This window comes from Drosophila gunungcola (genome assembly GCF_025200985.1).
Source record: "Drosophila gunungcola strain Sukarami chromosome 2R unlocalized genomic scaffold, Dgunungcola_SK_2 000020F, whole genome shotgun sequence".
Taxonomy (NCBI): domain Eukaryota; kingdom Metazoa; phylum Arthropoda; class Insecta; order Diptera; family Drosophilidae; genus Drosophila; species Drosophila gunungcola.
In genome coordinates, this window is record NW_026453174.1 from 1206901 (window position 1) to 1233019 (window position 26119).

The 26119-nt window shown below is 42.6% G+C and overlaps 1 protein-coding gene and 1 long non-coding RNA gene across 2 annotated transcripts in view; one reads left to right on the plus strand and one right to left on the minus strand.

Moving 5' to 3' along the window:
• The window catches only part of LOC128256475 (protein enabled), a 38017-nt gene extending 14627 nt beyond the window's left edge, over positions 1 to 23390 (minus strand). Inside the window, exons 1-3 of the mRNA XM_052986866.1 lie at positions 23064 to 23390; positions 17716 to 18595; positions 11952 to 13759 (exon numbers count right to left, since the gene is read on the minus strand). Of these exons, the coding sequence (XP_052842826.1) occupies positions 11952 to 13759; positions 17716 to 18519 (2612 nt within the window). The 5' untranslated portion in view covers positions 18520 to 18595; positions 23064 to 23390. The remainder of the gene's footprint in view (positions 1 to 11951; positions 13760 to 17715; positions 18596 to 23063) is intronic.
• Positions 1 to 24428, plus strand: part of LOC128256485 (uncharacterized) — a 35193-nt gene extending 10765 nt beyond the window's left edge. The window contains exons 2-3 of the long non-coding RNA XR_008267784.1: positions 23384 to 23653; positions 23712 to 24428. This is a non-coding gene — a long non-coding RNA (uncharacterized LOC128256485). The remainder of the gene's footprint in view (positions 1 to 23383; positions 23654 to 23711) is intronic.
• Positions 24429 to 26119: the final 1691 nt, after the last annotated feature.

A 26119-nucleotide genomic window follows, 5' to 3' on the forward strand; every position in this document is an offset into this window, starting at 1 on the left:
CGGAAAAAAAATGGAGCTTATTTCACTTTAAAAGAATATTCTTGGTGTACTTAGCTATTTAGCTTTCTCAGAGCGAAAATAATTAAACGTTGTAGTTTTTAAACAAAGATTCTTTGGAAAACTTCATACGGAATATAAAATAATAATAATTTAATTAGTCAAGCACTATTAACTAGAGAAGATTTTTTAAAATTTTATTCAATTTTCCCAGTGTATTCTCCTTTTTCGTCCCCAATCCAAAAATGAAAACAACACTGCAAATGGGAGCCAAAAAGAAGTCACGAAGGCAGAAAGAAAAGGTGCAGATTAAGACAAATACAAATCAGTGCATAATTTTTCTATTAAACAATTTGGAGCTGGTGGTGCTGGGTGGTGACCCCGAGCAGAAAGGACATGAAGGAGGCGGATCCCGAGGTGGATCCCGACGTGGACCACCTGGTTCTAAATGCACAGTTTGCAGTGGTGGGATGCTGATGTTGCTCCCGGGTCACGTGCCTGCCATCCATAAGCACGGACTTTTGTCAGAGTTTTGCGGACGCGACGGACACCCGAACTCCCGGACATCCGCACACCAGGACATTCCGGACAATCCGGCCACGTTTCGCTGGAGCAGCTCGACTTTTCAATTTCGACGCAGTTTATATTCAATTTCGGGCCGCTTTAATTCGATGCCCATTCAGATTTCGCTTAGATCAAATGCTGTCGCCATAGTTTCCCCGCTCTACTATCCGTCTCTTTCGCTAACCATATTTCGCTCTCTTTCTGCGGCATGTATATATGGGATATATGCAAATTGGTGTTCAGTGCGCGAAAGTCGCGCCAAATGAAAAGCAACAGCCGATTGAAATAAAATACACGGCAGATATTAAACGAATACGTGGGACAAATGTGCTCACACTGTTGCTGTTGCTGTAACTTTTGGTTTTGTTGCTGCCATGTCTGCTTTTTATATGTCATACATATTCAATAACAGACGAAATGCAAATTTGCAAATGTCGAAAATGGAAAGTGATGGCAGAAACGGAAAACAAAAAGCAGTCAAACAATCGACACGGGTGAGAATACTGGTTGGTTGGAGAGGGCGACGACATAACCCTTATTTCCAGAATCATCAGCATTCATATGCCGGTGCATAGATAGAAATATCTACATATGTCCTACTAGACACCGAACATGGCCGGCATTTGAAGTCAATCGCTGGGAAATAGATTTAAATGTTTGCTTTGCAATCGAAAAACAAGACATGTAATGATTTATCAGAGAAAGTGTATTTATTCTCTGCAATTATACACGTCTTTACAGCTATTTGCTAAGCATTTGTTTAAATAATTTGAATCGCATTTTACTACGATAAATACTTTTACTGGCAATCGTAAATTTAAGTTAACTAAATGCGACAAACAAGCCATAATCCCTCAAGAAAAGATAATAAAATTTAAAATATTCTTTTAAAGAACTGTATTTAATATTGCATCTCATTTCGTACACATATATATTTGTAAAAAAAAAAACTAATGCAGTTGAATAAAACGAAATTAGGGCACACAAATTGATTAGAAAACTCTTGGTTAGTAATCAAAGTCAAACGAATATTTACCATATTCTCGAATCAGCAGCCATGGCCAAAGCAATTTATGATTCAGACTGAAAACCTGAGCAAACACAGGTATCGCCTGATTTCAAGAAAAAGAGCCCAGGCAACATGAACTCTCCACCTGAGAACGATCGTTCAGCTCAATATCAAATAAATTTGAGTTGAGCAGTTGGGTGGGGGGCAGCCATGCATATTCATAACTCTGCACGAAACAATAAAAACTGTAAACCGAATTGTGGCCAGGCACTGGCGATGATATCAAATATCAAGTGCTGGCCATAAACAACTTGACCTTGTGCACTTACCCGAGCTGTAGCATTTTCCCCCAAGCTCTGGATGGTAGCTCTGGCTCAAAGAGAAACAAGAAGGAGCGCTATATCCGATTCCCTCGACTATTAGATACCCGTTACTTAGTTAACCAATTTTAAAGTATATATGCCCCAAAAAAAACAATCGGCAGCACCCACACATTCCGCTTATAGTTATTTCGGTCTCTGCCGCTCTGTCAATTATAAGTGATGTGACGTCATAATTACATTTTTTTATAGCTTATAGAACAATGGTATGATTTGGACCATTTTTGGTGCGTTGATAGATATTGGCCGAATAAACATATACCGCCGAAAAAGCTTATAATTTTCAACGAATACAATATACCCCTTTACCCTACAAAAAGCCAGGCCAAAAACGAAGACTTAGAGTCCGAGTTAACGCCATGCCCAATGCTCATCGATTACCAATTCACGTTCACACGTTCAGTGCGCTTCGTTGGGGTTTGAAAAAGTCGGTGGAACTGGAACTGACGCTGAAACTGGCTTACTGGCGGACTGTGGACAGTGGAAATCCGACTTGGTCATGCTCATAAATGTGGCTAATTTGCAGCGGAGCTCGGGACGCGATTGGCGATGCTTCTAAGACACCTTGCCCCTGGCACGTTGCCGGATGGTTAGCTGTTGGCTGTTGGCAGTTAGCTGATTGAAATGCTGCGCTGGCTCGCTTTCGGATTGCTTTCGTTTCGGCCAAAATTGTACCAAAGTCGTGATTCAGCTAAAGTTTCTTTTAACTCTTTTTTTGTGGCCTGTGATGATAACCTGCCGAATTCTGCAGCAGCAGCACCTTTAAGTATTGTCGGCACGCAACTGGCCCATTACCCTTGCCATTACCCGCTCTTTTGGCAATTAGTTTTTGATTATTTGTGGACTGGGCAGGACTGGAAATTGGAGCCACCTTATCGATGATGGGCCATTTGGCATTAAGGGATCGTTTTCCATAACAGCATCGAAAGTACCAGCACATGAGGCCGTAAAAATTAATAGAATTTCCATAACGATGGCCCATCAATGCGGTGCTGTCCGATTGGAAAATGCAAGCCGAACCGGATTTATAATGGTCACCAAATCAAAATACCAGAGCTAAGTAATTCGCGCTAATTTAATGAAACCGATAGCCGCTGACAGGCAGTCGAATTGAAACGAAATTGGATCATTCGGGCAGCGAATAGCGAACAGCGAATTCGGCAATCGCTAAACACACATGGCTTGCCAATTACTCCGGCCATAATTCTAGCCTGCCATTCAAAACTCGCATTTAGCCGGGCTGTTGTTCCTGCTGCTAATGTGCAAACGAACTCAATTACGCAGATAAAATACAGTGCTGGGCAGCAACAAGCGCGAAACAAGACAACAATAACAACACAACACCCAGTTGAGTCGGGAAAAAGCCATAAAAATGCGCATACAGCGCAAAACTGATTGAGAGTTATATGGAGACACACACACAGTATCTGGCTGATACACATGAACAGGCAGATACAGATACGAGGGCTGAGTATCTCGGACCGAGCCAAGGGACATCACGCCACAGCGCATTAAAGGAAATTGACGCGGAAACGAAGCGAAAAAACTACCCGAGCTGGCCGCAGAAAGCCATCTGCACTCAGCAAAACATGACAGCTGGCCAAGTGTCCCCATTGCCAGTTAACCTATTTTCAAGCTTAATTAGTTGTAGGAACTTTTTTTACAAAATCATATTTACACTGCATATTATATTTTAAGTCATTTTAATAAACACCAATTCCTTAAAATAGTCATGTTTCATAAATTTTTTAAAATTTCTGACAATAATTATTCTATTGAAAAATATTTTAGAAAATAAGAAATAAGAATAACAAAAAACTTTATTGAAATTTGCGGAGCCCAGAATTGCCCTTTAAATGATAAGTTTGACATATGAATTAGGTAATGGATATTTTTGCTCCGTGTAAAGGGGAGGCTTTCGATGGGCGGTCCGTGTTGTCCGTCCAACAAGCAATTTCCAGCTATCAACACAGACTCACAGACCCTCACCATCACACACTCGCCCCGATAACACAGTCCCCTTTTCCGCAGAAAGTGCTTACTTCATTACGCATAATTTCCTGAGCCTGCGTTCAGCAACATTTTCATTTTCATGTCCATTTCCATGTCTCTGTTTTTTTCTTTTTCGCCAACCCGAATGACACAGAGAACTGCGAAGTGGCCAGTTTGTGACTCAGAGCCCTAGGGGTTGTTGGTTCGCCTTATCGAGGGTCTGCCAAATGAACTATGGGGCCATGGCCATGAGATACGATGAGGGTGTTCATGTCCAGAACCATAGCCACATGTTGTTTCCTTCGTTTCAATTCGTTTTTATGTGCGGCTGGGCAAAATTATATGCTGATTGCAGTTTGCCGATAAGCGGAACGAAACCAAACGAAATTATGACCATGCGGGCAGTATCTGCAGTATCTCTAAGCCGCTGAGAAGAGAACGCCAGAGCCCAGATCTCCAAAGGGGGGCTAAATGGCAGCTAACCGCAGCTGTGCGAGATTTGCAAAACTTGCATTGTAAAATGCAAAAATTGCATCCACTTGGGCAAGGGATTTAGAGGTGGAAAAGCGGGGGGTGAAAACTGCGGCGTGTCTGCGTGTGAAAAGTCGACGCAAGTGTGCGTTTAATAGCTTTGCGGCAGGGGGCTCCCAGATACCCAAAGTTACTCCCAGATACTCTTTTGGATACCCCAAGATACTCCCGAAAGGAGTAAGACCCATCTTGGGCTCTTTAACTTGCAAAGTACACACCAACACAGCGGCACAGCAACTCATGCAGATGAAGCGTTTAGCCGAGGAGAAAGTTTTCTCTACGCCGTGGCTTTTGTGGCTGGCAGATGAGAGTTGCTTTTGTGCTTTGTTTCACTTCCACTTGCCTATCTTTTCTTCAGCCATTTCTTATTTCTTTCGCCCTCTTCTTTTGTTTTCAGCTGTTTGGCTACGCTCGTAGTTATTATAGCAAATTATTTGTTTTGACTTTTAGTTGGGCCGTCATTTCTTAGATGTGGCTGCAACAGTTGCTGCTACTGCTGCTGCTGCTGCTATTTCCCAGCTGCCTCAAATTACCGCCTTTGTCTCGTGCGGTTGGCACGGCCAACGTTTCCCATTTTTCATGTTTACCATGCGGCTGAGGCGGTGATTTTTTAGCATCTTCTCCATTAGTTTGGCTTATGAAAGTGCTCTCTAATTATGACCCCCTTTGTGCCCTCCCAATACGAACTTGAAGACATTTATAGTTGTCACTGGCAACACACGAATTTTCAACCCTTTGTAGCTGCAAATATCACGCATACGCCGCGTGGGAGGCCAAGACAAATTGTAAGTCTCTGTTTGCCCTTGTCCTCCATCCGTAAATGCTGTGTGTATGTCTAAGTAATTATGAGAAACGCACACGCAAAGGGGTTTTGGCATGGGTTTGGGCTTGGGAAAACAAGAAGTAACATAAATTATGCATTTTATTTGCTCAAGTGCTGAGGAGGAAACACAAAGGATACAGGATACGCAGGGATACCCGGCAGCCACACGCGCATTTGTTAAATGTTTTAATTAATTTGCGAAACGCGCTTGTTGGCTTTTTGTTTCTGTTGCTACAGAAACAAAAACAACGGCAATAAGCATTTTATGTAAACTGTGCAAATGTTTCTGCGCGTGTGTTTTTTTGTATGTGGCAAGCAGATTTGCAGACAACGAACAAATAAGCTTTGGCAACAACTTTGACGGCAACAACATAGCAACAGCAACGAAACTGCAAAACTCATTGCACTTTAAATTGAAATCAGTGCGATATACAGGAGGTCACCCCCTTTTGAACCTCGGCCCCACAAACTCTTCCGAAACTCGTGGTATCCTCAGCTGGAAGTTGATTTTTTTGGCTGTCCTTTTTTTTTAGCGCGCGCATTTTGCGGTTGACAGTTGACACAGTGCAGTGGCAGTGGCACTGGCAATAGCAGGACTCCTATCTGGAAACCGGGGAAAAGGCACCCTGGCAATTGGTTTTCGGGTAAGCGCTACACTATTTAAGCTAAAATGCTGCCATTAAAATGCGCTTTCCCCCGCCAAACTTCCTGCGTCCTCATTACGTTTGCGCATTTGGTATATTGGTTTTAAATATTTAAGCGCTGGCATTTGTTGTGAACGTTAATTAAAGCCATACAGACTCAGAGGGAATTGTAAATGAGTGGGAGTTTTGAAATGAGCCCGCCTACTGGCCATTGATCAAGAGATCCACACAAATCGCCAGATCTCCAGATTTTTAGATCTACGCAACAAACAAGCTGAGAAATCGTTAACTTTCACCCGAAAATCTGACGGACGGCAAACTGGTTCGCCAAATATTACCTCATGGCCCGGACGGGTCCAAAAAGCCCGAAAGAGTGGGGCTAATTATCGAGAGCCAGTGTTGAGCCTTAGCTTTAATTGCAGCATGTGCCAATATTACGATTATTCAACCAAGTTTGGTCGAAAGCGAGGGAAATGCGCCCACATATCCGGTCATAATGCGGGTCAAGTGGTCTGCTCTCTGAGTCAGCTTTAAAGCACAACGATTTCCAGCGAATGTGTTTTGCAAAACTGAACTTAGCTGAACCCCTGTGTATACTCTAAAACCCCTCCCCAAATCAATGCCACACACGCCCTGTTGCCAATCCCATCGAACTCAGTTCATTGCACAAAAGCCAAGCCGCAGCAACAAAATAAAATTATAAAACAGACAGAGGAAGAGAAGAGAGGAGCTTAGCCATAACATAAATTATGGACTTTTGTTTAAAACCACAGCAGCCGCAAAAAAAATAAAAACAGATGGGAAAGCAGGTCGGACGAATCGATCTCGTGATACCTTGGAAATGAAAATTGATGCACTTTCCTCTCACAGAAACCCTCGTCACATAGGATACCATCCGCTTAGTACTATATATTAACCAATGAATACCCTAGCTTTGCCAGAGTGTATTTACTTATAAGTTATTTATGCGCTCATTTCAAAATGATGCCCATCATGTGAATAATTGTATTGTGCTTGGCATTCCGAATTTGCATCAAACGCCGCCATTTGTTTGGGCTTTTGTGCGAAATTCCGAATCTGAATTTACAATGAGCTAAACGGGCTTTGTTCGCCGTTGCCCAAGGCATTGAACTGTAATGGCCAGAACGAAAAAACCCCTGAAAATCTTTAGGAAGCCACCTAAAGCCCCAAAAAAAACCAGGCAGAAAAAAGAGAAAGAGCTGACAGTTTCCCACTGCTCAAGGCCGGGCTCATTTGTGGCTGTTAAAAACTTATTAAAACAATTTGACCACAGTTAGCAAGACTTAATTGCAGTGGCACAATTACGAGAGCCAAGAGCCGAGAGCCCATTAGAGTTGGCATTTTGCGGTTTCTGGGCCACAGTAACCCAAAATCAAAATCAAGCCAAAGCCAAAGCAAATCGAATCGAATGCACTCGGGTGACAATTTAATAAGCCAGAAGATTGGGCTGTCAGTAGTCAGTAGTCAGTAGTGGGCCCTTTGGCCAACTCTCTCTATTTCGTTGGCAGCTTGTTTGCGACTTGGCCCGTCTATTTTGTGATGGTGCTGCCGCTGCCGCTGCTGCTGCTACCTCTTCTGATGTTGCTGCTGCATTTTACCGGCTCATTTCAACTTGGCCCGATTGCATTTTCTATACAAACACAGTCGGAGCCAGAAGCTGAGGCAGCAGCAGATACAGCTGAGGCAGACAACCGCAATTCGGTTGAGCATGGATATGGCCGCCGGAACACGGAGAGAAAAAGGTGGTTAGTTACTCAACTTTTGAAACTTTGAAAAATTCTATTAAATTTGTTTTTTTTTTAACTTTTATAAACTGGGTATAGTGTTAGCTTCAATATACATATTATTTCTGTTTCATTTGTAAAGAAAATACATATTTTTCTTATAATATATATAACTGAATTTATTTTTATAAACCTTTTGTATAGGTAACCATCAATTTATTTTGATTAGCTAAACAATTATCGGTTATTAATAGTTTTAAGAGTATTAAACAAAATTTTTTTAAAATACCTTTTTAATTAACGTTATTTATCTACACATTGTTTGAAAATAAGGTACAAATTTCAAGCTATTTTATGCAAAGCAAGTGTAGATTTTGTCACTCCATGACGAACATTGAACGATCAAAGAAATTGGTACGATTTTTTAAAAACCTCCTTAACACAAATATAGTTATTGTTAGACTATTTTGCCTGTGCACCAAAACCCAACCCCTGCCCTCCCCCCTCACCCATATCATTTCGACTGGAGAATGGCAACTTTTTGCTTTATTGGCTTTATTGACTTTTGGTAAGTTCTCTTCCCGGTTGACTTCGTTTCGTTTCGATTCGTTTTGTGGCCAGTTTCTTGGACGGACAAGCTATTTCCGGGGAAAAGAAGCGGCGGGAAATGTGTCCTCTAAAGGGTATGCCGGCAGTCGGTTAGTAAACTCCCCTGATTGCTGGTTGTGTTTATTCGCTTATAAAAATAAATAAACCCAACGCCGTCGAATCAGTGAAAGAGCCGATGGGCGAGAGGGAGCAGGATGGCAGGAGTGGAGGGCAGAGCAGGACAGAAGTTGGCAGTTGCAAGACCGTAAAACTGGAAAGTTGTTTGGTCAGTTCTACCGACAACAGCAGCAACAGCAACAACAACAGCTACAGCAGCAACATCTACCGACAACAGCAACATTTAGTGTCGAATGCTGGCTCTGGGGCTTTGATTTTCTCGCAGCCAAGCTGCGAATGAAAATTTATGAAAAATCACTAAATTTTCCAGGTGCTGCGAAAAAGTGTGTCATCCAGCAAATGTTGCAGAATCCCCAGCCAAGATCGCCGAGTGTCTTTCTTTGGACTCGACTCGCAGTTGCAACTCGATCTTGGTGGTGGTTTCTTGTTTTTTTTTTTATGTTTTTCGGCTGAAATCTGGTTTTGTCTGGCTCTACCCCTCTCTTTCTTTCCCTGTACAGCTGCCTCTGTCTGTTTCATTTCTGATTCTGTTTCTGTTGCTTTTCCATTTGCATGGCTAAAGTTGAATCATCGATGTCGATATCGAGCTGGCGTATCTGGCAGATACTTTTGCACTTCTCCGCATGCAAACGCTTGTGTATTTTAGCCAGTTTCGGGGTATTTGGACTCTGGATTTGGCACTCGCCACTGGAAACTGGAAACTGGTTTTCCGTGAACAGGACCCATTTCAGTGTCATCTCGGCAAATCCACCAATCCATCCAGTCAATTAGCAATTAGCCGCAGCGCCATAATTAATAAAAGAAACACGCGTCTAAATGATGTTAACTAAATTGTTTTTGATTTATGCCTCAAGTTCGAGTTCATTTCGGTTATGAGTGAGTGGAGTGAGGTGAAGTGGAGTGCCTGGGCAACTTTAAGCCAAATTTATGATAAGCTGTTGGCCAGTTGGCTTGCGTTAACCTCAAGCCAGAGATACAGATTCAGATGCAGATACAAAACCGAATGCGAAAGTGAAAGTGGCCGAAAAAAAGACAGCACTCCTCGATCTCTCTCTTTCTTTCCTTCTTTCTTTCCTTCTCATCATCCCGCGTCGTTTGTCTCAAGTGATTTTATTACCGCCTTTCTTGTCTCTTTTTCGTTGGCTCTTTGTCTTTGTTAACTTTGGCTTTTGTTTTTGGCATCGGCGGAGTTTCAAAATAAAATTAAATGCTAAGAAAAACAAAAAACAAAAAATGATTACAACGATTTATACGTAGTGCGGAGCAACGTGAGTTCGGCATCACGTTTCCTTTTTATTGCTCTCTGAATTTGTTATTTTTGCTGTTGTCATTTTTCATTTTGGGTTCAGTTTGCTGGCTGTGTTTTTCTCGTTCGGTTATTTAATGATTTAAAGATTATACACGGTCCACCAGGCGACGACCCTTTTACTCCTGGTTCTCCACTTTATCCCCCCAAAAGCTGTGAGCAGAAAAACTTTCGCTTTTTTTACACCTTTTTTGGTCAGGTAAAGTAAAGTAAAAAAAGCGTTGTGTAAGAGCATGTTAATTTGGGACGAAGGCAGAAGGTGTTAAAATTGCAGATAATGTCTGCGGTTTGTTGTTTGAGCTCTCTTTCTCTTTATACACAAACCTTTTCTTTGAGGCATTCTGTTCACACTCCGATGACAGGGATCTCTATTAAGCGACCCAATTACCTTGAATATCTGGTTTGAGAGGGTTGAGATAAGCCGCTTAGAGCGTAATATCTAATTCAGGGGTGGTTACAAGGCTCAGGCTGGTACATATATGATAAATCGCAGCTCAATAATTGCCTCACCTTCAAGTTAACCACCCTTGCACCCGCTTAACCAATTAATTTAACGGGCCAACTTTGAGTCACGGGAAACTCGCACTCGCCCTTCATAAATATGCTAATCAGCCGGCAAGAACCCGCCTCCAATTTACCAAAAGAATAGCTAATTTAGGCGCTCGATATAGACTGACACAGTTTTGCAATTATTCAATGGGCAAACTCAATTAAAATTGTGAGACACGATTTGCTCTTGACTGGAGTAAAATGTCAAACGTTCACAGTGGGAGTGAAGTCGTTTTTCGAGAGACGTTTAGGCAGGCCATTAGACAGATAGCGCGCGCATCCGTCAGATACGGCAAACGGCTACATTAGCGGACTCAGAAACATAGAAACAGCAACAGAAACCGAAACAGAAACAGATACAGATACAGATACAGATACAAATACGAATGGCGAAACGGAGATACAAGTTCGAGTACACAAGGCATCGATTATTTCAAGCAAACTGGTTCTGCCAGTGCTATCCAACTATAGATAAGTATTTCAGTGTTCCAGGCAATAAATGCGTGGGAAAGCGACTAGGCCAGTCCGTATCGCAGAATTATGGCCAGTCAGCCTAGCACAAAACCGAGCCGAGCCGAGTCGAGCCGGTAGATGTGCAATTACAGATAAGCCCGAACTCATTATAATAAAAATGAGTTATTAAAGCCCCGAATATCTGAAGACCCAAAACTTTTCGCCGAAAACTAGCCGCAGAGCAATGGCCCCCAACCTCTGGCACTCTGTTTCTTTGCCCGAACTTTAAATTAAAGCCTCTATCCGCTGTCCACTTTTCTCGCTTTTTGTTAATTTCTTGGAAGCTGTCAACGTTTGACAATTAATTTTTACACCACCAGCCCGTCCTGGACCTGTACCTGGTCTTTCCTGGTTGGTCTAGCGATTGTGGAGAATCAAATCATGCAAGAAATTTGTTACTGACATAAAAATTACCATCATTATAATGTCTGGCCCCGTCTAACACGAACACGAAAACGAACACTCGAAAGCAAAGCAGGAAGAGCGGCACAAAAGCCAGTATGTGGTAATAGAAAATGTCGAAATGGACACTGCGAAAAATACCAGGAAATTGGGACCAGGACTTAAGCCTCTATGGGAAGTACAAAAAAAACCTAATCGTTCAGTTAATATGAAATCAGATTTTCTGTCAACTTCGTTCTCATTGAAAATATATATTAGAAAATATATAGTTAAATGCACTTTTGGATTAGTACTCAACTCTTTATTTTAGGAACCTTTGGCTGTTAATAAATTAAATATGAATATGAATTAGGAAGACAAGAAACAATTCAGCTTTTTTTTTATACATTAAAATGTGGATAAAACAAATTTCAGAATATAATTGATCTATGTATACCTTATAAGATATAATCATTTATCCATATTTTAATATAGTAACATAAAGTTAAAATGTTTTTACTTCTTGCTAATCATTTTCATTTTTTAAGGGATATTTGCACTTGGTATTTACAAAGGTTCTGACCATCGACTATTAGCACCCCATTTTGCTGAGTGCATTTTCATCGGGCAAGGGAAGTGAAACCCGAGACTGGCCAAAGACGACAAAGGAGTGCCTGGTCGAATGTAACGGGGTCGGATGAGTGATCGATTGGGTTGGGGTGAGAGTTGCTCTAGGGATTGTGGATTGGAGTGGACACTGAAAGTGGGAGTGGGTAGCCAACGGAACTCACCTGCGCATGATGGGCAGCGGCAGGGTGAAGCGTCCATCGCTCATGAGAGGCGCTGGGACCGGACCCGGCAGTGGCACCGTCGATATCACGGACGTCAACGCTGGCGGCGTGGCCGGAGCAGCAGCAGCAACATGCTGAGGCTGTTGCTGTACCGCTGCCGCGGGGGGCGGTGCAGCGGCCATGGCCACGGGAACGGGCAGAGCGCTGTAGGGCGGCGGGTAGTGGGCGTGCAGGATATCCGGCAGCAGAGCCCGCGCCAAGCCCATGGCGGCGGGATGGGGGTGGGGAAGTGGGTGGGGATGTGGGTGGTGCAGGTGCGGGGGTGGGTGCAATTGGGGCGGTGGAGGAGGAGGTGGGTGGCGGCGTGGATGGTGCGCCGGAATCTGTTGTTGCTGTTGCTGCTGCTGCCGGCGTTCTCTCCTTTCCTTGCGTCGTTGCTCCCGTGTCCGCATTTGTTGTTGCTGCTGCTGTTGCTGTTGCAGGTTTGATGATGAGCTGGCTGACAGGTCATCCGTTTGGCATTCAGTTGAGGTGAAGGTGCGTGGGAGGCTGCTATTATTATTGTTGTTGCTGGCATTCACATTGATTATATTGACACTGTTATCGGTTTGCACATGATTATTATTGCTGGCCGTGGCGGCAGCAGCAACATGTTGCTTATCCCCGCTTGGGGGACTACTGCTATTATTATTTAGCTTATTTTGAACACTTGCACTAAACACTTTGGCTGCTGGCACACAATTATTGATTTCCACCACGCTGTTGTTGTTGTTGTTGTTGCTGGTGTTGCTGCTGCTGTTGCTGATGCTGCTGCTGCTGGGGGTGTAGCTGCAGTTGACAACGCACACGCCGTTGTTGTTGTTCACGATGCTCGTGGGCGAAGCAACCAAGACCCGATTGCCGTTACTCGTACCGTTAGTGTTGCTGTTGTTCACTTGGATCGTTAGGCTCGGCTGTCGCTGGCAGGACTTGGTAGTTGCTGCTGCTGCTGGCAGCACAGCAATGTTGCTGATGGTCTTGGCCTCGTCGACAACTTGATTGTCGCCGCTGTCGGTACTGCTGCTCCCAGACACATTGAGAAACACACTGCTGCTGCTGGTGGCGCTACCAGCAACAGTTGTTGGTGCTGGTGCCGCCGCAGTGGCTGGCACATTTAGACGCATTTCGTTGGCGTTTTCGATGTCCAACTGGCTCAGACCACGCTCGAATCTGCTTTCACTCGCGCGAAATTCGGCATACAGACGCTCGAGTTCTGCCAAACATTTGTTGGGCCGCAGCACGTTGCTGCTACTGCTGTCGTACAGTGGGCGATAGCTGCTGCTGCTGCTGCCTGCGTAGTAGCAATTCCGGTTGCTGTTGCTGTTCGCGTTCGTTGTTGGCCCGCCGAAAGTTGCCGAGAGACTGATCCCCGTTCGCTCGCCGCTGATGTTGCTGCCGTCGCTGCTCGTGTTGCTCGTGTTGCTCGCGTAGCTCTTGTTGCTGCTGCTGCCAGTGTTGCTGGCTCTCAGTCGCTCTCCCTGCTCTCTGGCTGTACAGGAAACAGGTTGACTGACCTGAACTGCCACCGAGGAGCTGGTTTCCTCTGCTGCTGCTGATGTTGCTGTTGGAGTTGCAATTGCTGCTGTTGCTGCTGCTGCTGTTTGGTCTCTCTGTTCATTGATAATGCAATTCGCTGCGCTGCTGCTGCTTGGGTTTTCTTCGCTTTGTTGTGATCTCGCATTCGTTGCTGGGCTTTGTCTTTCCGTTGCCGATGTCTCAGTGTTGCTGCCGTGCTGTATTGCAGTTGCTGGCGTGAATGGAGCGCAATTCTGCGGGAGAGATAGAGACACAGAAAAGAGCGAGTCAAGTTGACATATACACCGAATGACAAGATTTAAGTTTCAAGTCGCAATTAATGCTAATTGCTCGGGGGATTACCCTCCGCCGAGCAGTCGCATTTTCCCTCGCATTTTCCCGCCAAAAAAGGTGGCGAGATCCTTTGGCTGGGGGACATAAATGTGCGCTTAATTGAATTAATTAAGCCAACGCATAAACATAAAACCGTCACGAGTAATTGTTGTTTTTGTTGCTGATGCTGGTGGTGGTGTTGCTGTGGCAGCCTCTGCCGCCTGTGATGTGCTGATAAAGCTGTTGGTCCCTGTCCCTATCCCTATCCCTAACCTAAACCCAAAACCCAGAGACCAATCCCAATCCCCATCGACATGATGTGGGTTAAAAGCCATGCGCATATATCTCTACTCTGGTTTATTGTGCATGTGGGTTCTAATTATGTTACGCTGTGTTACTTGCATTAATTACGTCACAGAAATATAATGTGATTTACTGTTAGCCCACGTCCCCCACTTCGAACTTATTGTTCTAATGCTGTTCACTCTTGTGCACTGTGATTGCTGTCGTTGCTGTCGAGTGCGTTGCAATCACAGCAGCAATATGGGTTACGAGGAGGGGGGTGGTTTGGTGCCGGGGGTGGGAAGGTACCGAAAAACCAAAACTCATCCCCGGCTAACGGTGCTTGGCTGTGGAAAAGCGCCGGCAACTTCATTACTTCTTGCCCATAAACCTCTCGTCATGACTCAGTCGTCAAAGCAGAGATATGTGCATATATGTAGTATGTGCCATGAAAAAGGGGGGAAAATCAAAAGAGGGTTCAAGAATATGAAGACGAACTCGGTTTGAACCATTTGTCATTGCTTATTAAGTTCGGCCAGCCATGAAGAGATTGACAGTGGAAATGGATTAGAATTAACAGAACTTAACAATTATAAAGTCTACATTCAAAGAAAAAATGTCTTTAAATCTGTCATCGATTCGGCTTACATTTCACTTCATAATGGTATTTATTTGTGACAAATCAACAGCGGAATTTTAAAGGATTTCATATCAAATTATAGATTTTTTACATAATCATACAGGTACGTATAATATAGTACTTTTATATGTTGACTTGTGCAATAAAAGATATTCTTTTAATTTGTCATTAAATTAAAGAAACAAATTAGAATTTTAGAATTTGAAAATATCATTTGTCGTATGAATAATTTTTATATACTCACATCGTTACATTTCACTTCTTTAGAATTTGTACATGGGTCATATTGTATGCACGAAGCTTTACATGTTTTTTTCTATATATCTTTTTTCTTTTTGTATGAAATTTGTATATGGGGATTTTTGCAATTAAAGTAAGTCATAAATGATCTTATTTAAACTGCTCAAATAGTTGAATATAAAAAATACATCTTTAAATTTGTCATCTTTTTATACCCTTGCAGAGGGTATTATAATTTCAGTCAGAAGTTTGCAACGCAGTGAAGGAGACGTTTCCGACCCTATAAAGTATATATATTCTTGATCAGCATCACTAGTAGAGTCGATCTAGCCATGTCCGTCTGTCCGTCCGTCTGTCCGTCTGTCCGTCCGTCTGTCCGTCCGTTTATATGCAAACTAGTCTCTCAGTTTTAAAGCTATCTGCATGAAACTTTCCCAAAAGTTGTCTTTTTATTGCAGGTAGTATATAAGTCGGAAAGAGCCGGATCGGACGACTATAGCATATAGCTCCCATAGGAACAATCGGAACAATAAATGAAAAAAAAATTATAACTTTGCTGTTTTTTAATTTTTTGTTTAGTTTTTCGACATATAGTAATGGTAAAATATTTCCGATTTACGGTTTAAATTTCATCAAAATCGGACGACTATAGCATATAGCTCCCATAGGAACAATCGGAAAAATAAATGAAAAAAAATTATAACTTTTCTGTTTTTTAATTTTTTGTTTAGTTCTTCGACATATAGCAATGTTTAATTATTTCAGAATTATGGTATAAATTTTATTAAAATCAGACGTCTATAGCATATAGCTCCCATAGAAATAATAAAAATATATAAAAATAACTATCTAATAATTGAGCTGCAAATCATCATAGTTTCAATGTTTTTTTTTAGCACATACTCAAGTAAATCATAATTTAAATGTTTTCAAAAGTATTTAATTCATGCAATAGCTGCAAGGGTATATGAACTTCGGCTTGCCGAAGTTTGCTTTCCTTCTTGTTGAAAAACAATTCACTGCCTTAAAAATTGCATTTGAAACATGATATATCGTATGCACAAAGTTTTACATGGTTTATATATATCAGTTTTTTTATTTTGTATGAAACTTGTATATGGGGATTTCTTCAATTAAAATAAGTCATAAATGATCTTTTTGGAATGCTCCAATAGTTGAATATCAAAAATGTATCTTTAAATTTGTCATCTTTGTGAGAAACAATTCACTGCCTTCAGTAATTTATTAGAAAAATGTCGACATCGAAATTCTTTAAAATTTTTAATGCACTCATAGGTAGATTTCCTATCAGCATTTGTTCGTATCGATTTTTTATGTGGCGCTTTATGCAATTGATATGACTCCATTTATTTTGATAGTATAATAAGTTTTCCAGAAACGAAAACTGATATTGTTGATTTTCCCTACCCACCCCCTTGGCGAAACCATTGTTATGCACTCTCCCCCCACTATTTACACCACACCACCGCCTTTGTGCTTTGTTTGTCATTTTTGTGCGGTCAATTTTCCGTTTCGCTGACGCCACATAAACAAATTATGAAGTGTGCACAGAAAACACAGCCACATGCGAGCCCCTATGCGAGTACTTTATGCCGTTCTTTATGCATATGCATATTAAATTTAATATGTGGAAACAATGCCCCAACCCCGCCTCCGCCCCCGCCTTCGTCGTCTCTTTTGAGGTCTTTTTGGTCCAATGTTCGATACTGATAGGCAACATATGGCGCTTATCTGCGAGGGATGCTAGCGGCACTTAAGGGCCTAAGTGAAGCATTAGCCCTTATCGGGGTTACAAGAGCAGGGGTGGCGGTGAGGGGGGATACTGGGTAATACTGGGTATGGGGCTGTCAATGGGCCCGATAAGGCGACAGTTCGACTTGGCGCTCCCATTTCGCGCTCAAGTCTCTCACAGTTTCCCATTGGCGGCGCCAAGTATTTTGTGTTGAACCCTTGACATCAAATTTGATGGTGCTCCATTAAGCAGCTGAAAGTATCCAAGGGGGAGGGGCATTTTGCGCGATGGAAAAGGTATTCCATTTTCACCTTCACGAGGTGCAGGGTACTTGTGAAAATAGGTACCTTACCTAATCCGTAAAGGATGCATTTCTAAGGGGAAAACTCAATGTTTTATAGACACCGTTAAAATTTTTTTTAAGGGTCTACTTAGTGGAAAGCAGGTCAAAATATTTTATTTTGTATTCGTATTGTAATGTAATTATAAAATTCTGCATTATTATGCACAGAATAATATTTAGGGAATTCCCTTCGACAAGTGAATTTTTGGAGAACGACCCCACATTTTCCATGTTCAATTTTTATGCACCTGACCGGCAAAACTGAATTATTTACCATGGTTTGTCATATAAAAACAAGATTAAATGTAATTGTGTTTGTTAATCACTGATAACCACTACTAGAAACCTAAATCCATTTAAACACTTTACCTAAGTCGAAAGATTCAGCTACTTAGTCATCCAGGGAATACCCAAAACATATATATAAAGCTTACTCACTTCCCGAATAGAATTGTCTTAAAGTAATACATATAAGGGTTCGAGGATATTGCTGATATATATAGATTTCTGGTATTGTTTTGTATACTCCTAATATCTAATTTGAAGAATCAGATATATATAGATTTCTGATATTGTTTTGTTTACTCCTAATATCTTATTTGAAGAATCAAAAACCCACCTGTGAAATGTAGTCATCCGTGAAGGAGCGCCTCAGACCCAGTCCAGCGGGAACATTAGCCGTTAGTGGAGCAGCCTGGGATCCATCACCGTTCTCGTTCTCATCGCGCTCCTGATCCTCTGCTGCTGCTGCTTTCGTTGGCGATCGTTGCGATCTATCACATGGTTCGAGAGCCACCCCAACCTCCCCACTGGCCTTAAGAATCAGGGAGGAGGCGGGTGGAGGAGCTCCAATCTTCGAGCTGGAGGCGGTGTACAGTGACTCGTAGGAGGGTGGCTCCTTGATGGAAGTGGCGGCCGAGGAGCACCACTGGGTGAGGGTGCGGGAGGGGCTACCCTGGTAGGCGGGGAAGGAGTAGCGGTTGCGCCGGCCACCCACACCCACACCACTTTTGGCCAGATGATCGAAGTCAGCGATGGCCGCATCGAAGGCGCTTAAACTAAAGGGGGGAAACGAAGGCACGGGGGGCAGGAGCAGGGCGGATCCGCTGTCCAGCGCCTGCTGGTGGTGGGCGAAAAGGGGGAGGTGGTGGTGGACGTGGTGGGGGTGCGTGTGGGGGTGTGGGTGGTTCAACGCCGAGGCCTCGTAGCTGCTGTGCGACTTGCGCAGCTGCCGGTTGAGCCGCTCGTCGTCGTCTTCCTCCTCGGCCTCCTCCTCCGAGGAGCTGGGCAGGGGCGTCCGCTCGTAGGGGGTCCACAGCATCGAGGAGAGCGCCTCCTCCACGTCCGGCGGTCGCTGGCGGGCCCCCGATCCCGATCCCGATCCCTGCCCATGGCTAGGCGTGTTTCGTTCCGACAAGGACATGCTGCGGTGGTGACCAGAGTCGGACGCCTCATCGCTCCGCTGTGCTCCACATCAGGTGGTTACATGCTGCGACATCCTGAAAGTAAAAATTAATTTGTTTTAATACACTCATCAAAAAAATGAAATAGTAAAACTAAGTATCTAACTATTGAATTCAACATTTTATAACTTAAATTTATTATAAGTGCTTTTAATTGGAATTAATGGGGAAACCAGTTTATTTAATGTGGTTTAAATTAAACTGACACATTCAGGTAAATAAAAAACCTTTATACATACTTTAAAACTTAAAAACCGCTAAACATGAAGATCATAGCGAAACATATTTAAACATATTTTGATTTTCTATTTGTTTTAGCAGATTACACATAATTAAACTGGTTCAATAGTTTTTCCCTGCTTTCCTTGCTGACTGGCTTACAAAAACATATCGATTTACTTATTTAACTTAATCCTATCCAAAAATCGGACTTTGCATTTGACTGCTGATCGAGAAATAAAATCCAGAAATTTGTGCCATAAAAAGGGGACAGGCATGTACCAACTCGAATTGAAACTTTGAACTAAGCAAATGGCTGACAAATTAAAAGCTTACAATGCCCCAATTTCGAAACCAGAAACTTTTTCAGCCCGGCACCGGCCTCTTCCAATTTGATAAATTGCGATTAAAGCATTTGAAATCGGTAGGGCTGGGTGGAAAGAGGTTTTCTAAGTGAATGTGCCCTTCGGCGGAGGTTTTTGGGGGGAAGGGGAGGGAAAAAACCTAAAAATGGAAAACCCCAAAAAGAAATAAGCCACCAGACATGAAAAACAAGCATCCGTTTTGTGGAAAATATATGCAGAAAAGTTTGCGATGCAAAGTTTTTGGCAGCCTCGTTCTCTCTCGAATTTCCACATCTTTTGCCCCAAAGGAGTTAGGGAAAACTTTGAACCACACAGGGGGGGAAATGGAAAATGGAGTACGTGTGTGCGTGTGTAGGCCGTGCCAAGCCAAGTTTAAACTGGCATCGAGTGGAAGGGAGTGGGAATGGGACTGGGAATGGCTTAACTGCCATCCGACTAAACGGGAGACATCGAAACGGAAATGGCTGGCCATCCAGTTGACTGCTGCAATGGCATTGCCACAACACCATTGGCACAGGGAGAAATTACTTCCATAAGCCTTAAATTGTCAATTTTCAAATTTACAATGCCCCAATATCTTATGAGAGAAACCTAAAAAGCATGCGGCTGAACATTCTATAAAGCAGAGATTTTAATAACTACAGATGGCTTTTAAAGATACTATACTTTTTAAAATTTGAAATAATTCCAAATCTACAGATATTGAAAACAATTTTTTAACGCGTCGCAAAGTATGCCTCGTCTATTCAAATCATAAAATAAAATAAATGGTTGCAAATTAAAACTAACATGGTTTCGATAATGTAAATCTGATCTTAAAGCTACACTGATTCACTAAATAAAATTTAAAATATTTAATTGGGTGCAATTATTGCATTAAATTCCAAGTTTCCTAACAAAAACAAAAATAGAACAAAATTAATAGAATGTATTTGAAAAATTATAGGGGATGCAAGCGATGGAGTTATTTTTCCCCAGTGCAGCACCCATCTGAATCGAAAGAGTGGGGCAAGTTGAAGGCTCTTGAAGTCGCTTTTCCAGCTTGGCTGGCAAGTTTTATGTGTTGCATATCCCGAGGCGCTTGACTGTTCTAATTTTTTCACTCGCTGGCCCTTGGACCCGCTCTTTCGGCCCCCTACTTTCTACCATTTTCCTTCTTTTCAGGGCTTCCTGTGTGTTTGTGGGCTTCCACCATTGAATTGGTTTCATTTCGCCATTCTTTTTTTTCGTGTTTTGTGTTATGCTTAAATAAAGATTTGTGTTAGTGTGTTTCATTGTTGTTGCGCACTTTCCTTGTGTTTGTTTGGCAAGTTTATGTGCAGTGGTGGCCTTCATTGTTGTCATTCTCAATGGTGGCCATTTCATTGTTGTGTCGAAGGAAAAGGAAGCCCCGACTCACACCCACACACACTCTAGAGCATTCAGGCCGAATTAATACGTATGTGCAACAATTGAGAGTGAGTGTGTGTAATATGCATGTTACCTACTTTTGTGAGCTTTTAATTAACAACAATCCTCGCACAACAAACAAAAAGCGAAAGGGAAAGAGAACGGAGAACCGAGAAGAAAGAAGATATAAGTCGTCGAAAGAAAGCCTTGACATCTCAAAGGCCTTTTGTGGGGATTTCGCAAGTGTTTCTTTCGGATCGTTAAATATGCAGTGCATATTATATTGCAAATTATGAGGGATTTGTAGCGGCTTTAATTGCCATTGAGTAATTTTCGCCCTATTTTGAGGGCTAGTGGGGCCTGATTTAAATTGTATAGGAAATATGAATGCTTTTCCCCACAATTTTTTAACTTCACTCGACTCAAAGAGGAAATCGCCACAAAGAAAATAAATAAGCAACCAAATATTCAAATATTTACGCAGCGGAAACTCTGCGAAAAACTCTGCGGAAAATGTCGCCCAAATGAGCACTGCACCATTCAATGGAATTATTTACATAAATATTCAGAAAGCGACCAAGTTGCTGGCATATTTTATTTTTTATTTCTATGTGCCATTTTTATTTGACTAGACGTGCGTCAGTCAATCATGCCTCAGAACTTTTTCCCGCTGGGGAATTTTCCGGCGAAAAAAAAACTTGAAGCAGCAGCAGCAGCATCGTTGCCATCGACAACTGAGCATAGCACAGAGGCAAATTGCTGCCAGTATGTTTGTAATGCAAACAAACTTTATCTAATTAAAGGAACACGTGTTACCCAACGCCCCCTTTTCCGTCTGGGGAGCATCTTGGCCTTCGTCTGCGTCTTGGGGATCGACTAGGTCTACTAGTATATCTCCGTCCGAATATTCCTGGGATGCCAGCAGCTGCTTTACATTGATGACGAGGCACTCGAAATGCTTTTGATGTCTTACTTTGCATTTGCCGATTCGACATGCGAGTGTGTCTCGTGTCAGAGTTGGTGTGTGTTTGTGATTGTGAGTATGGGTGCGTGTGTGCGTAACTTCCGTTTCCTGTGCCCCTAGGCCGCCTCCCCAATGCGACTCTCTTCCAGCTGGCTGACTGGGCCCCCGTCTCTTTAGTCGAGTGCCTTTTGAGTTGTTTGTCAATATGTAGACCATTATTCAATCAATATATTGACACACATTTCATTTCCTTTTGCCATCCTGCCAGTCTGCAGCCTCTGCACCCTCTCGCCCATAATCCTGCCAAGTGCTAATCGCAAACAAAGTAGTTTTTGCTTGAGTTCCATTTCAATTTCTTTTGACGTCTCACCCACTCATTTTGGCCCATTTTTATGGCTCGTGGCTGTTTGGTTTTTCGCTTCGCCTTCAACGCCACTTCCTTGCGATTCAATTCGTTGCGATTCGATTCGATTGATTCCCTCGCCAGTTTTACGTACTTTGACACACTTCCAAGGATCCGTGATGCCTTTGCCCCCGGGGACTTACATTTCCGCTTAACTATTGTTGGAGCAGGAGTTTTTTGGGGGCCAGGGAAAGGAAAAGGAAAAGGGAAAGGGAAAGCGGAGACTATACTCCTTAAATTGAATTTGAAGCCGGGTGCCTTCTCTGTTATTTGCACACGAGCCGATATTCCTCTTCGTGTGCGCCTTCCCATTTTAATTTAATTTGGCGCCTTTTGCTTTGGCACTTAAAAAGTTTTTACCAGTGCCCGAAAGTAGGCAACGAATCTAGACCCAAATCCAAAACAGAAAAACCCTAGATAAGGTGTCCGTCCCACTGCGCAAAAAATAGTGTCCTATAAAAAACTAAATGAATTTGTAGGGGAAACAAGCCGCTGGAACCTATGATGCTTTGACCATACATTTGCTAACTTATAAAGTTATAAAATAAATAATATAAACTTAAAGTCTAGTAAATAATATTAATCAAATGCTTTTATTTACCAAAAACTTTAAATGCAATTAAACATTTTTAAAATTCATTTATTATTGAATCGAATTTAAGCCCTTAATAAATATATACAAGTTACTAAGAAGAACTGTTTAACTAAATAAAAATAGTTTTTCTCAGAATTCGTATATTAATTTTTTCTCACTGCATTAGCATCGAAATGCGCAAACGAACGCGATCGAGTTGCTAAATCACTTAAGCCATTCAAGTTTCGTTTCGATTTTTTAGCGAGACAAGGAACAGGGAAATTGTGATAGAGAGATTACCATTGTAGTTAGGAGATTTGTCGGGGAAAGCTGGAGGAGCAGTGCAAGGAATTGACTTCTGAAGCATGTCCCAATAATCCGCATTGAACTGGAGCTTCCGGTTTTTCTCTCTTTTTTTTTTTGGGAGATAAATTCTCAAGGCCCGTGCTCTGCATAATTAAATCTGGCAAGTGCACTATTCAATTTAAGTTTTACGGACTTTTCCCAGGGCTTCAATTAACCAACTATAAACAAGCTGCTTACTTGGCAGTGCAGAGGAGTAGGGTGCGCTGCAGGTGCTCGCCACTTACCATGCAGTTCGCCGTCTCCTACGAAACAGAACCTTAAAGCTGCTTTGACTGTCGGCTGCTCTTCAAAGTTTCAAGGCTCTGGCCAAGTTTTTTGTCCTTCTCCTCGGGGTCCTTTGCAAATAGTGGGGGCGGTTAGGGGGGCGTAGTGATGCGCTTAATTATGCTAAAAGCAGCCGGCAATTTTGCCAGCTATAGAAATGAATATTTACACCTGCCCGGATGCAAATGTGGCGCCAATGTCAAAGCCATCCAGTGCGGCGCCAGAGGTAAACAACACTTGTTAGTACTTTTGGCTTTAAGTTCTTTCTCTTTCTTTAAAGATATTTCACAGATCACTTGAAGTCCCAGTTTTTAGGATGGTCCTTAACTTTGTAACTGCTATGAAACACTTTTTGAAGTCCCGGTCATTTCCCGCTTGTTACGACTTTTGGGAATTGCCCCGTTTTAGGCCCGGAAAAACACTGCTTTTGCCGAGGCTGCGGCGACGGAAAACGCGAACGAACTGACTGGTTGGGAAACTGGACAAAGGCTTTTCAATGCAAACTTGGCTCGAAGAAAAAACCCAACACTCGCTCTCTCTTCGATTTTTGGTGAGTCTGCGCACGAATTTCCCCGCTCTGATAATCTGCACGTGCATTTGGCTTCCAGGAAAACCCCTTGCTTCCCACCGGAAAATGCGTGGAAAATGTTTGTTTACATTTGGCAGGACAACATAAGGGGGCAAAGGAGGCAATTGGATGTTGCCTACTTTCGGGCAGTGAAATATGACTTCTGCAATCGAAGCGAAGATGCAATTGCTTTTGGCCCAAATGTGCCTGCAACAAGCTGCTCCGGAAGTGTTAGTAATCCGGGCTGAAACCGATTCTCGGCACTGTTCTTTATTTTAGACTATCAAGGCTTTATCTCTAATGAACTATCTCGCTGGCTGCTGATGGACGAACTTTTTTAATTATCATTAATGAACACGGAGGGCGCAATCATTGGCCAAGTTGCGCTCTGCAATTATTTTAATGTTCAATGAGGTTGCTGCAGCAGTCATCGCCAATGATTTATTGCCGCCCCTTAGCTTTTCCAAAGGCCAGAGTCCATAGTCCGTTTTCCGTAGTCCGTAGTCCGGAGTCCAAAGTCCGTAGTCCAAAGTGTGTGAGAGTTGCCGACATTGGCAATTAGAAAGCTGGAAGGCGGGAGGGAAGGTCCATGAAACAGCGTTTATGTTTAATGCGTTATAATGGCCGTTGTAAGTGTACATAAGTTGATATAAAAGTTTTATGGTCCGTTCGTGAGCAGCCTCCGGCATCCGATATGGAAAAAGGAAAATGGGGCGGGGTTGGGTTTGGGGGGCCGAGAATAGTACGACCACAATGTAGTCGAACCGAAAATAAACAAATCGATGAGTTGTTTGCAAAGATAGCGCAATTGAAATTTCGATTTAATTCCACTCTCGACACTTTGGCCAGAAATAAGTTATTGACATTCAAATTGATTTAGATTAATACGAGTGCCGGATAAAGGCCGAAATTTATGTTTTTTTTGGGATTTAGGGAAAACCACAAAGATGGGCTTTTTTGAGGTTTCTCGATCGGGATCGAGAGCATAAATTATTCAGCCTGGGCCATTTATTGAATTACTTTGAAATTGCCAGTCATAAATTATGTATGTTCAACAATTTTCCATAATTTATGCGTGCTTCAAAACAATTTGAACCCCCTCTTGCCGCCCTTCCTACCACACAGGACACATAAAACACATCGATGGAAATAATTTCAATAGAAAAGGAGGCGACCAAACAAACACGCACGAATACCTCCCCAAAAACACACAACCACACACGCACTTTCAACCACACACGTACGTGTGTTTAGACGGATGTATCCCTATCTATAACTGCCTCACAATTGCAGTGCACTTGCCGCAGAAAGACCGATAAAAGAATAAACAAGGAGCAACATTCTAGTTTTTGCTAGAGCCGAACTTTGAACACCCTTTTGAGCATGAAATTAAAGTATTTAGGCTTTATTCACATATAGTTACCAGCCTTTATAACATATAACACTGAAAACATTGAGTTACTAAGTGCAGTGGTCCAGGTGCAAAATCCTGGTTTTAAAACTAAAAAGTAAATTAAATATCAAATTCTTAAAGAATTTTCCTTTCTCAAAATCCCGTCCAATTTGTTAAATTTGAAGTAAAAATTTAGCTTACGCATACCTTTCGAATTATTTAAAGAGCAAAGGGTTTAAAGATGGATCAACTTTTGGTATGGGTACCTAGAGGATAATACCCCTTCATAGGGCAGTTCCCTTAACCATTTCCATTTCGCTTTTACAACCCTGCCCTTGCAAGGGAGCCAGATCAGTGGACCCAGACCCCATTTATGACATATGCGCAGGTCGAAGGGCAGTAGCGGGGTAATGGATTGTGTGGAAAGGGCCTGCAGCCGCCAGACGCATCGTCAGGACAACTCCAACCCGGTTTTGGCACGCCCGTACCCTGATCCACCCCCTTTTCACCCAGCGGCAGTGGCAAAAAATCTTCGGTTTAAGCGATTTCGCCTGCTTCGGGCTGAGTTTTTCCTTTTGATGCTGCATGGAAAATGGCTGTATATGAATCGGAATCCGCAGATCCACGCGTTTCCCCATGACAAACCGTGGCAAATGGAGAAAGTGGGGAAAGGGGAAAAGAGAAAGCAGGGGCAGCTAGGTAACCGTAAAATAGAATATGGGGTTGGGAGTTCGAAGGCAAGAATTGCAATAAAACATAAAATTGCTGACTTCAATTCGTTTGCCATTTAGGTTTCGTTTTCCCTTTTTTTTGCCATGCCCATCTGGGCCATTGTGTGTGTGTAGGTGGGTGCGTGGAAAAGTGGGAGGGTGTGGGCGTGTGGTTGGGCGTGTGGCAACCTGCGTTCGCCCCTTTATATATTTTATTTGGTTTTATTTGATTTACACTTGTTTTGCGCTGAAAGCACTTCGCCCCTGAACAAGTATGTGTGTGTGTGTGTCTGTGTGAGCGGAAGTTAAGGAAAAAGAGTGAAAGGAAATGGCATTGAATGGGTA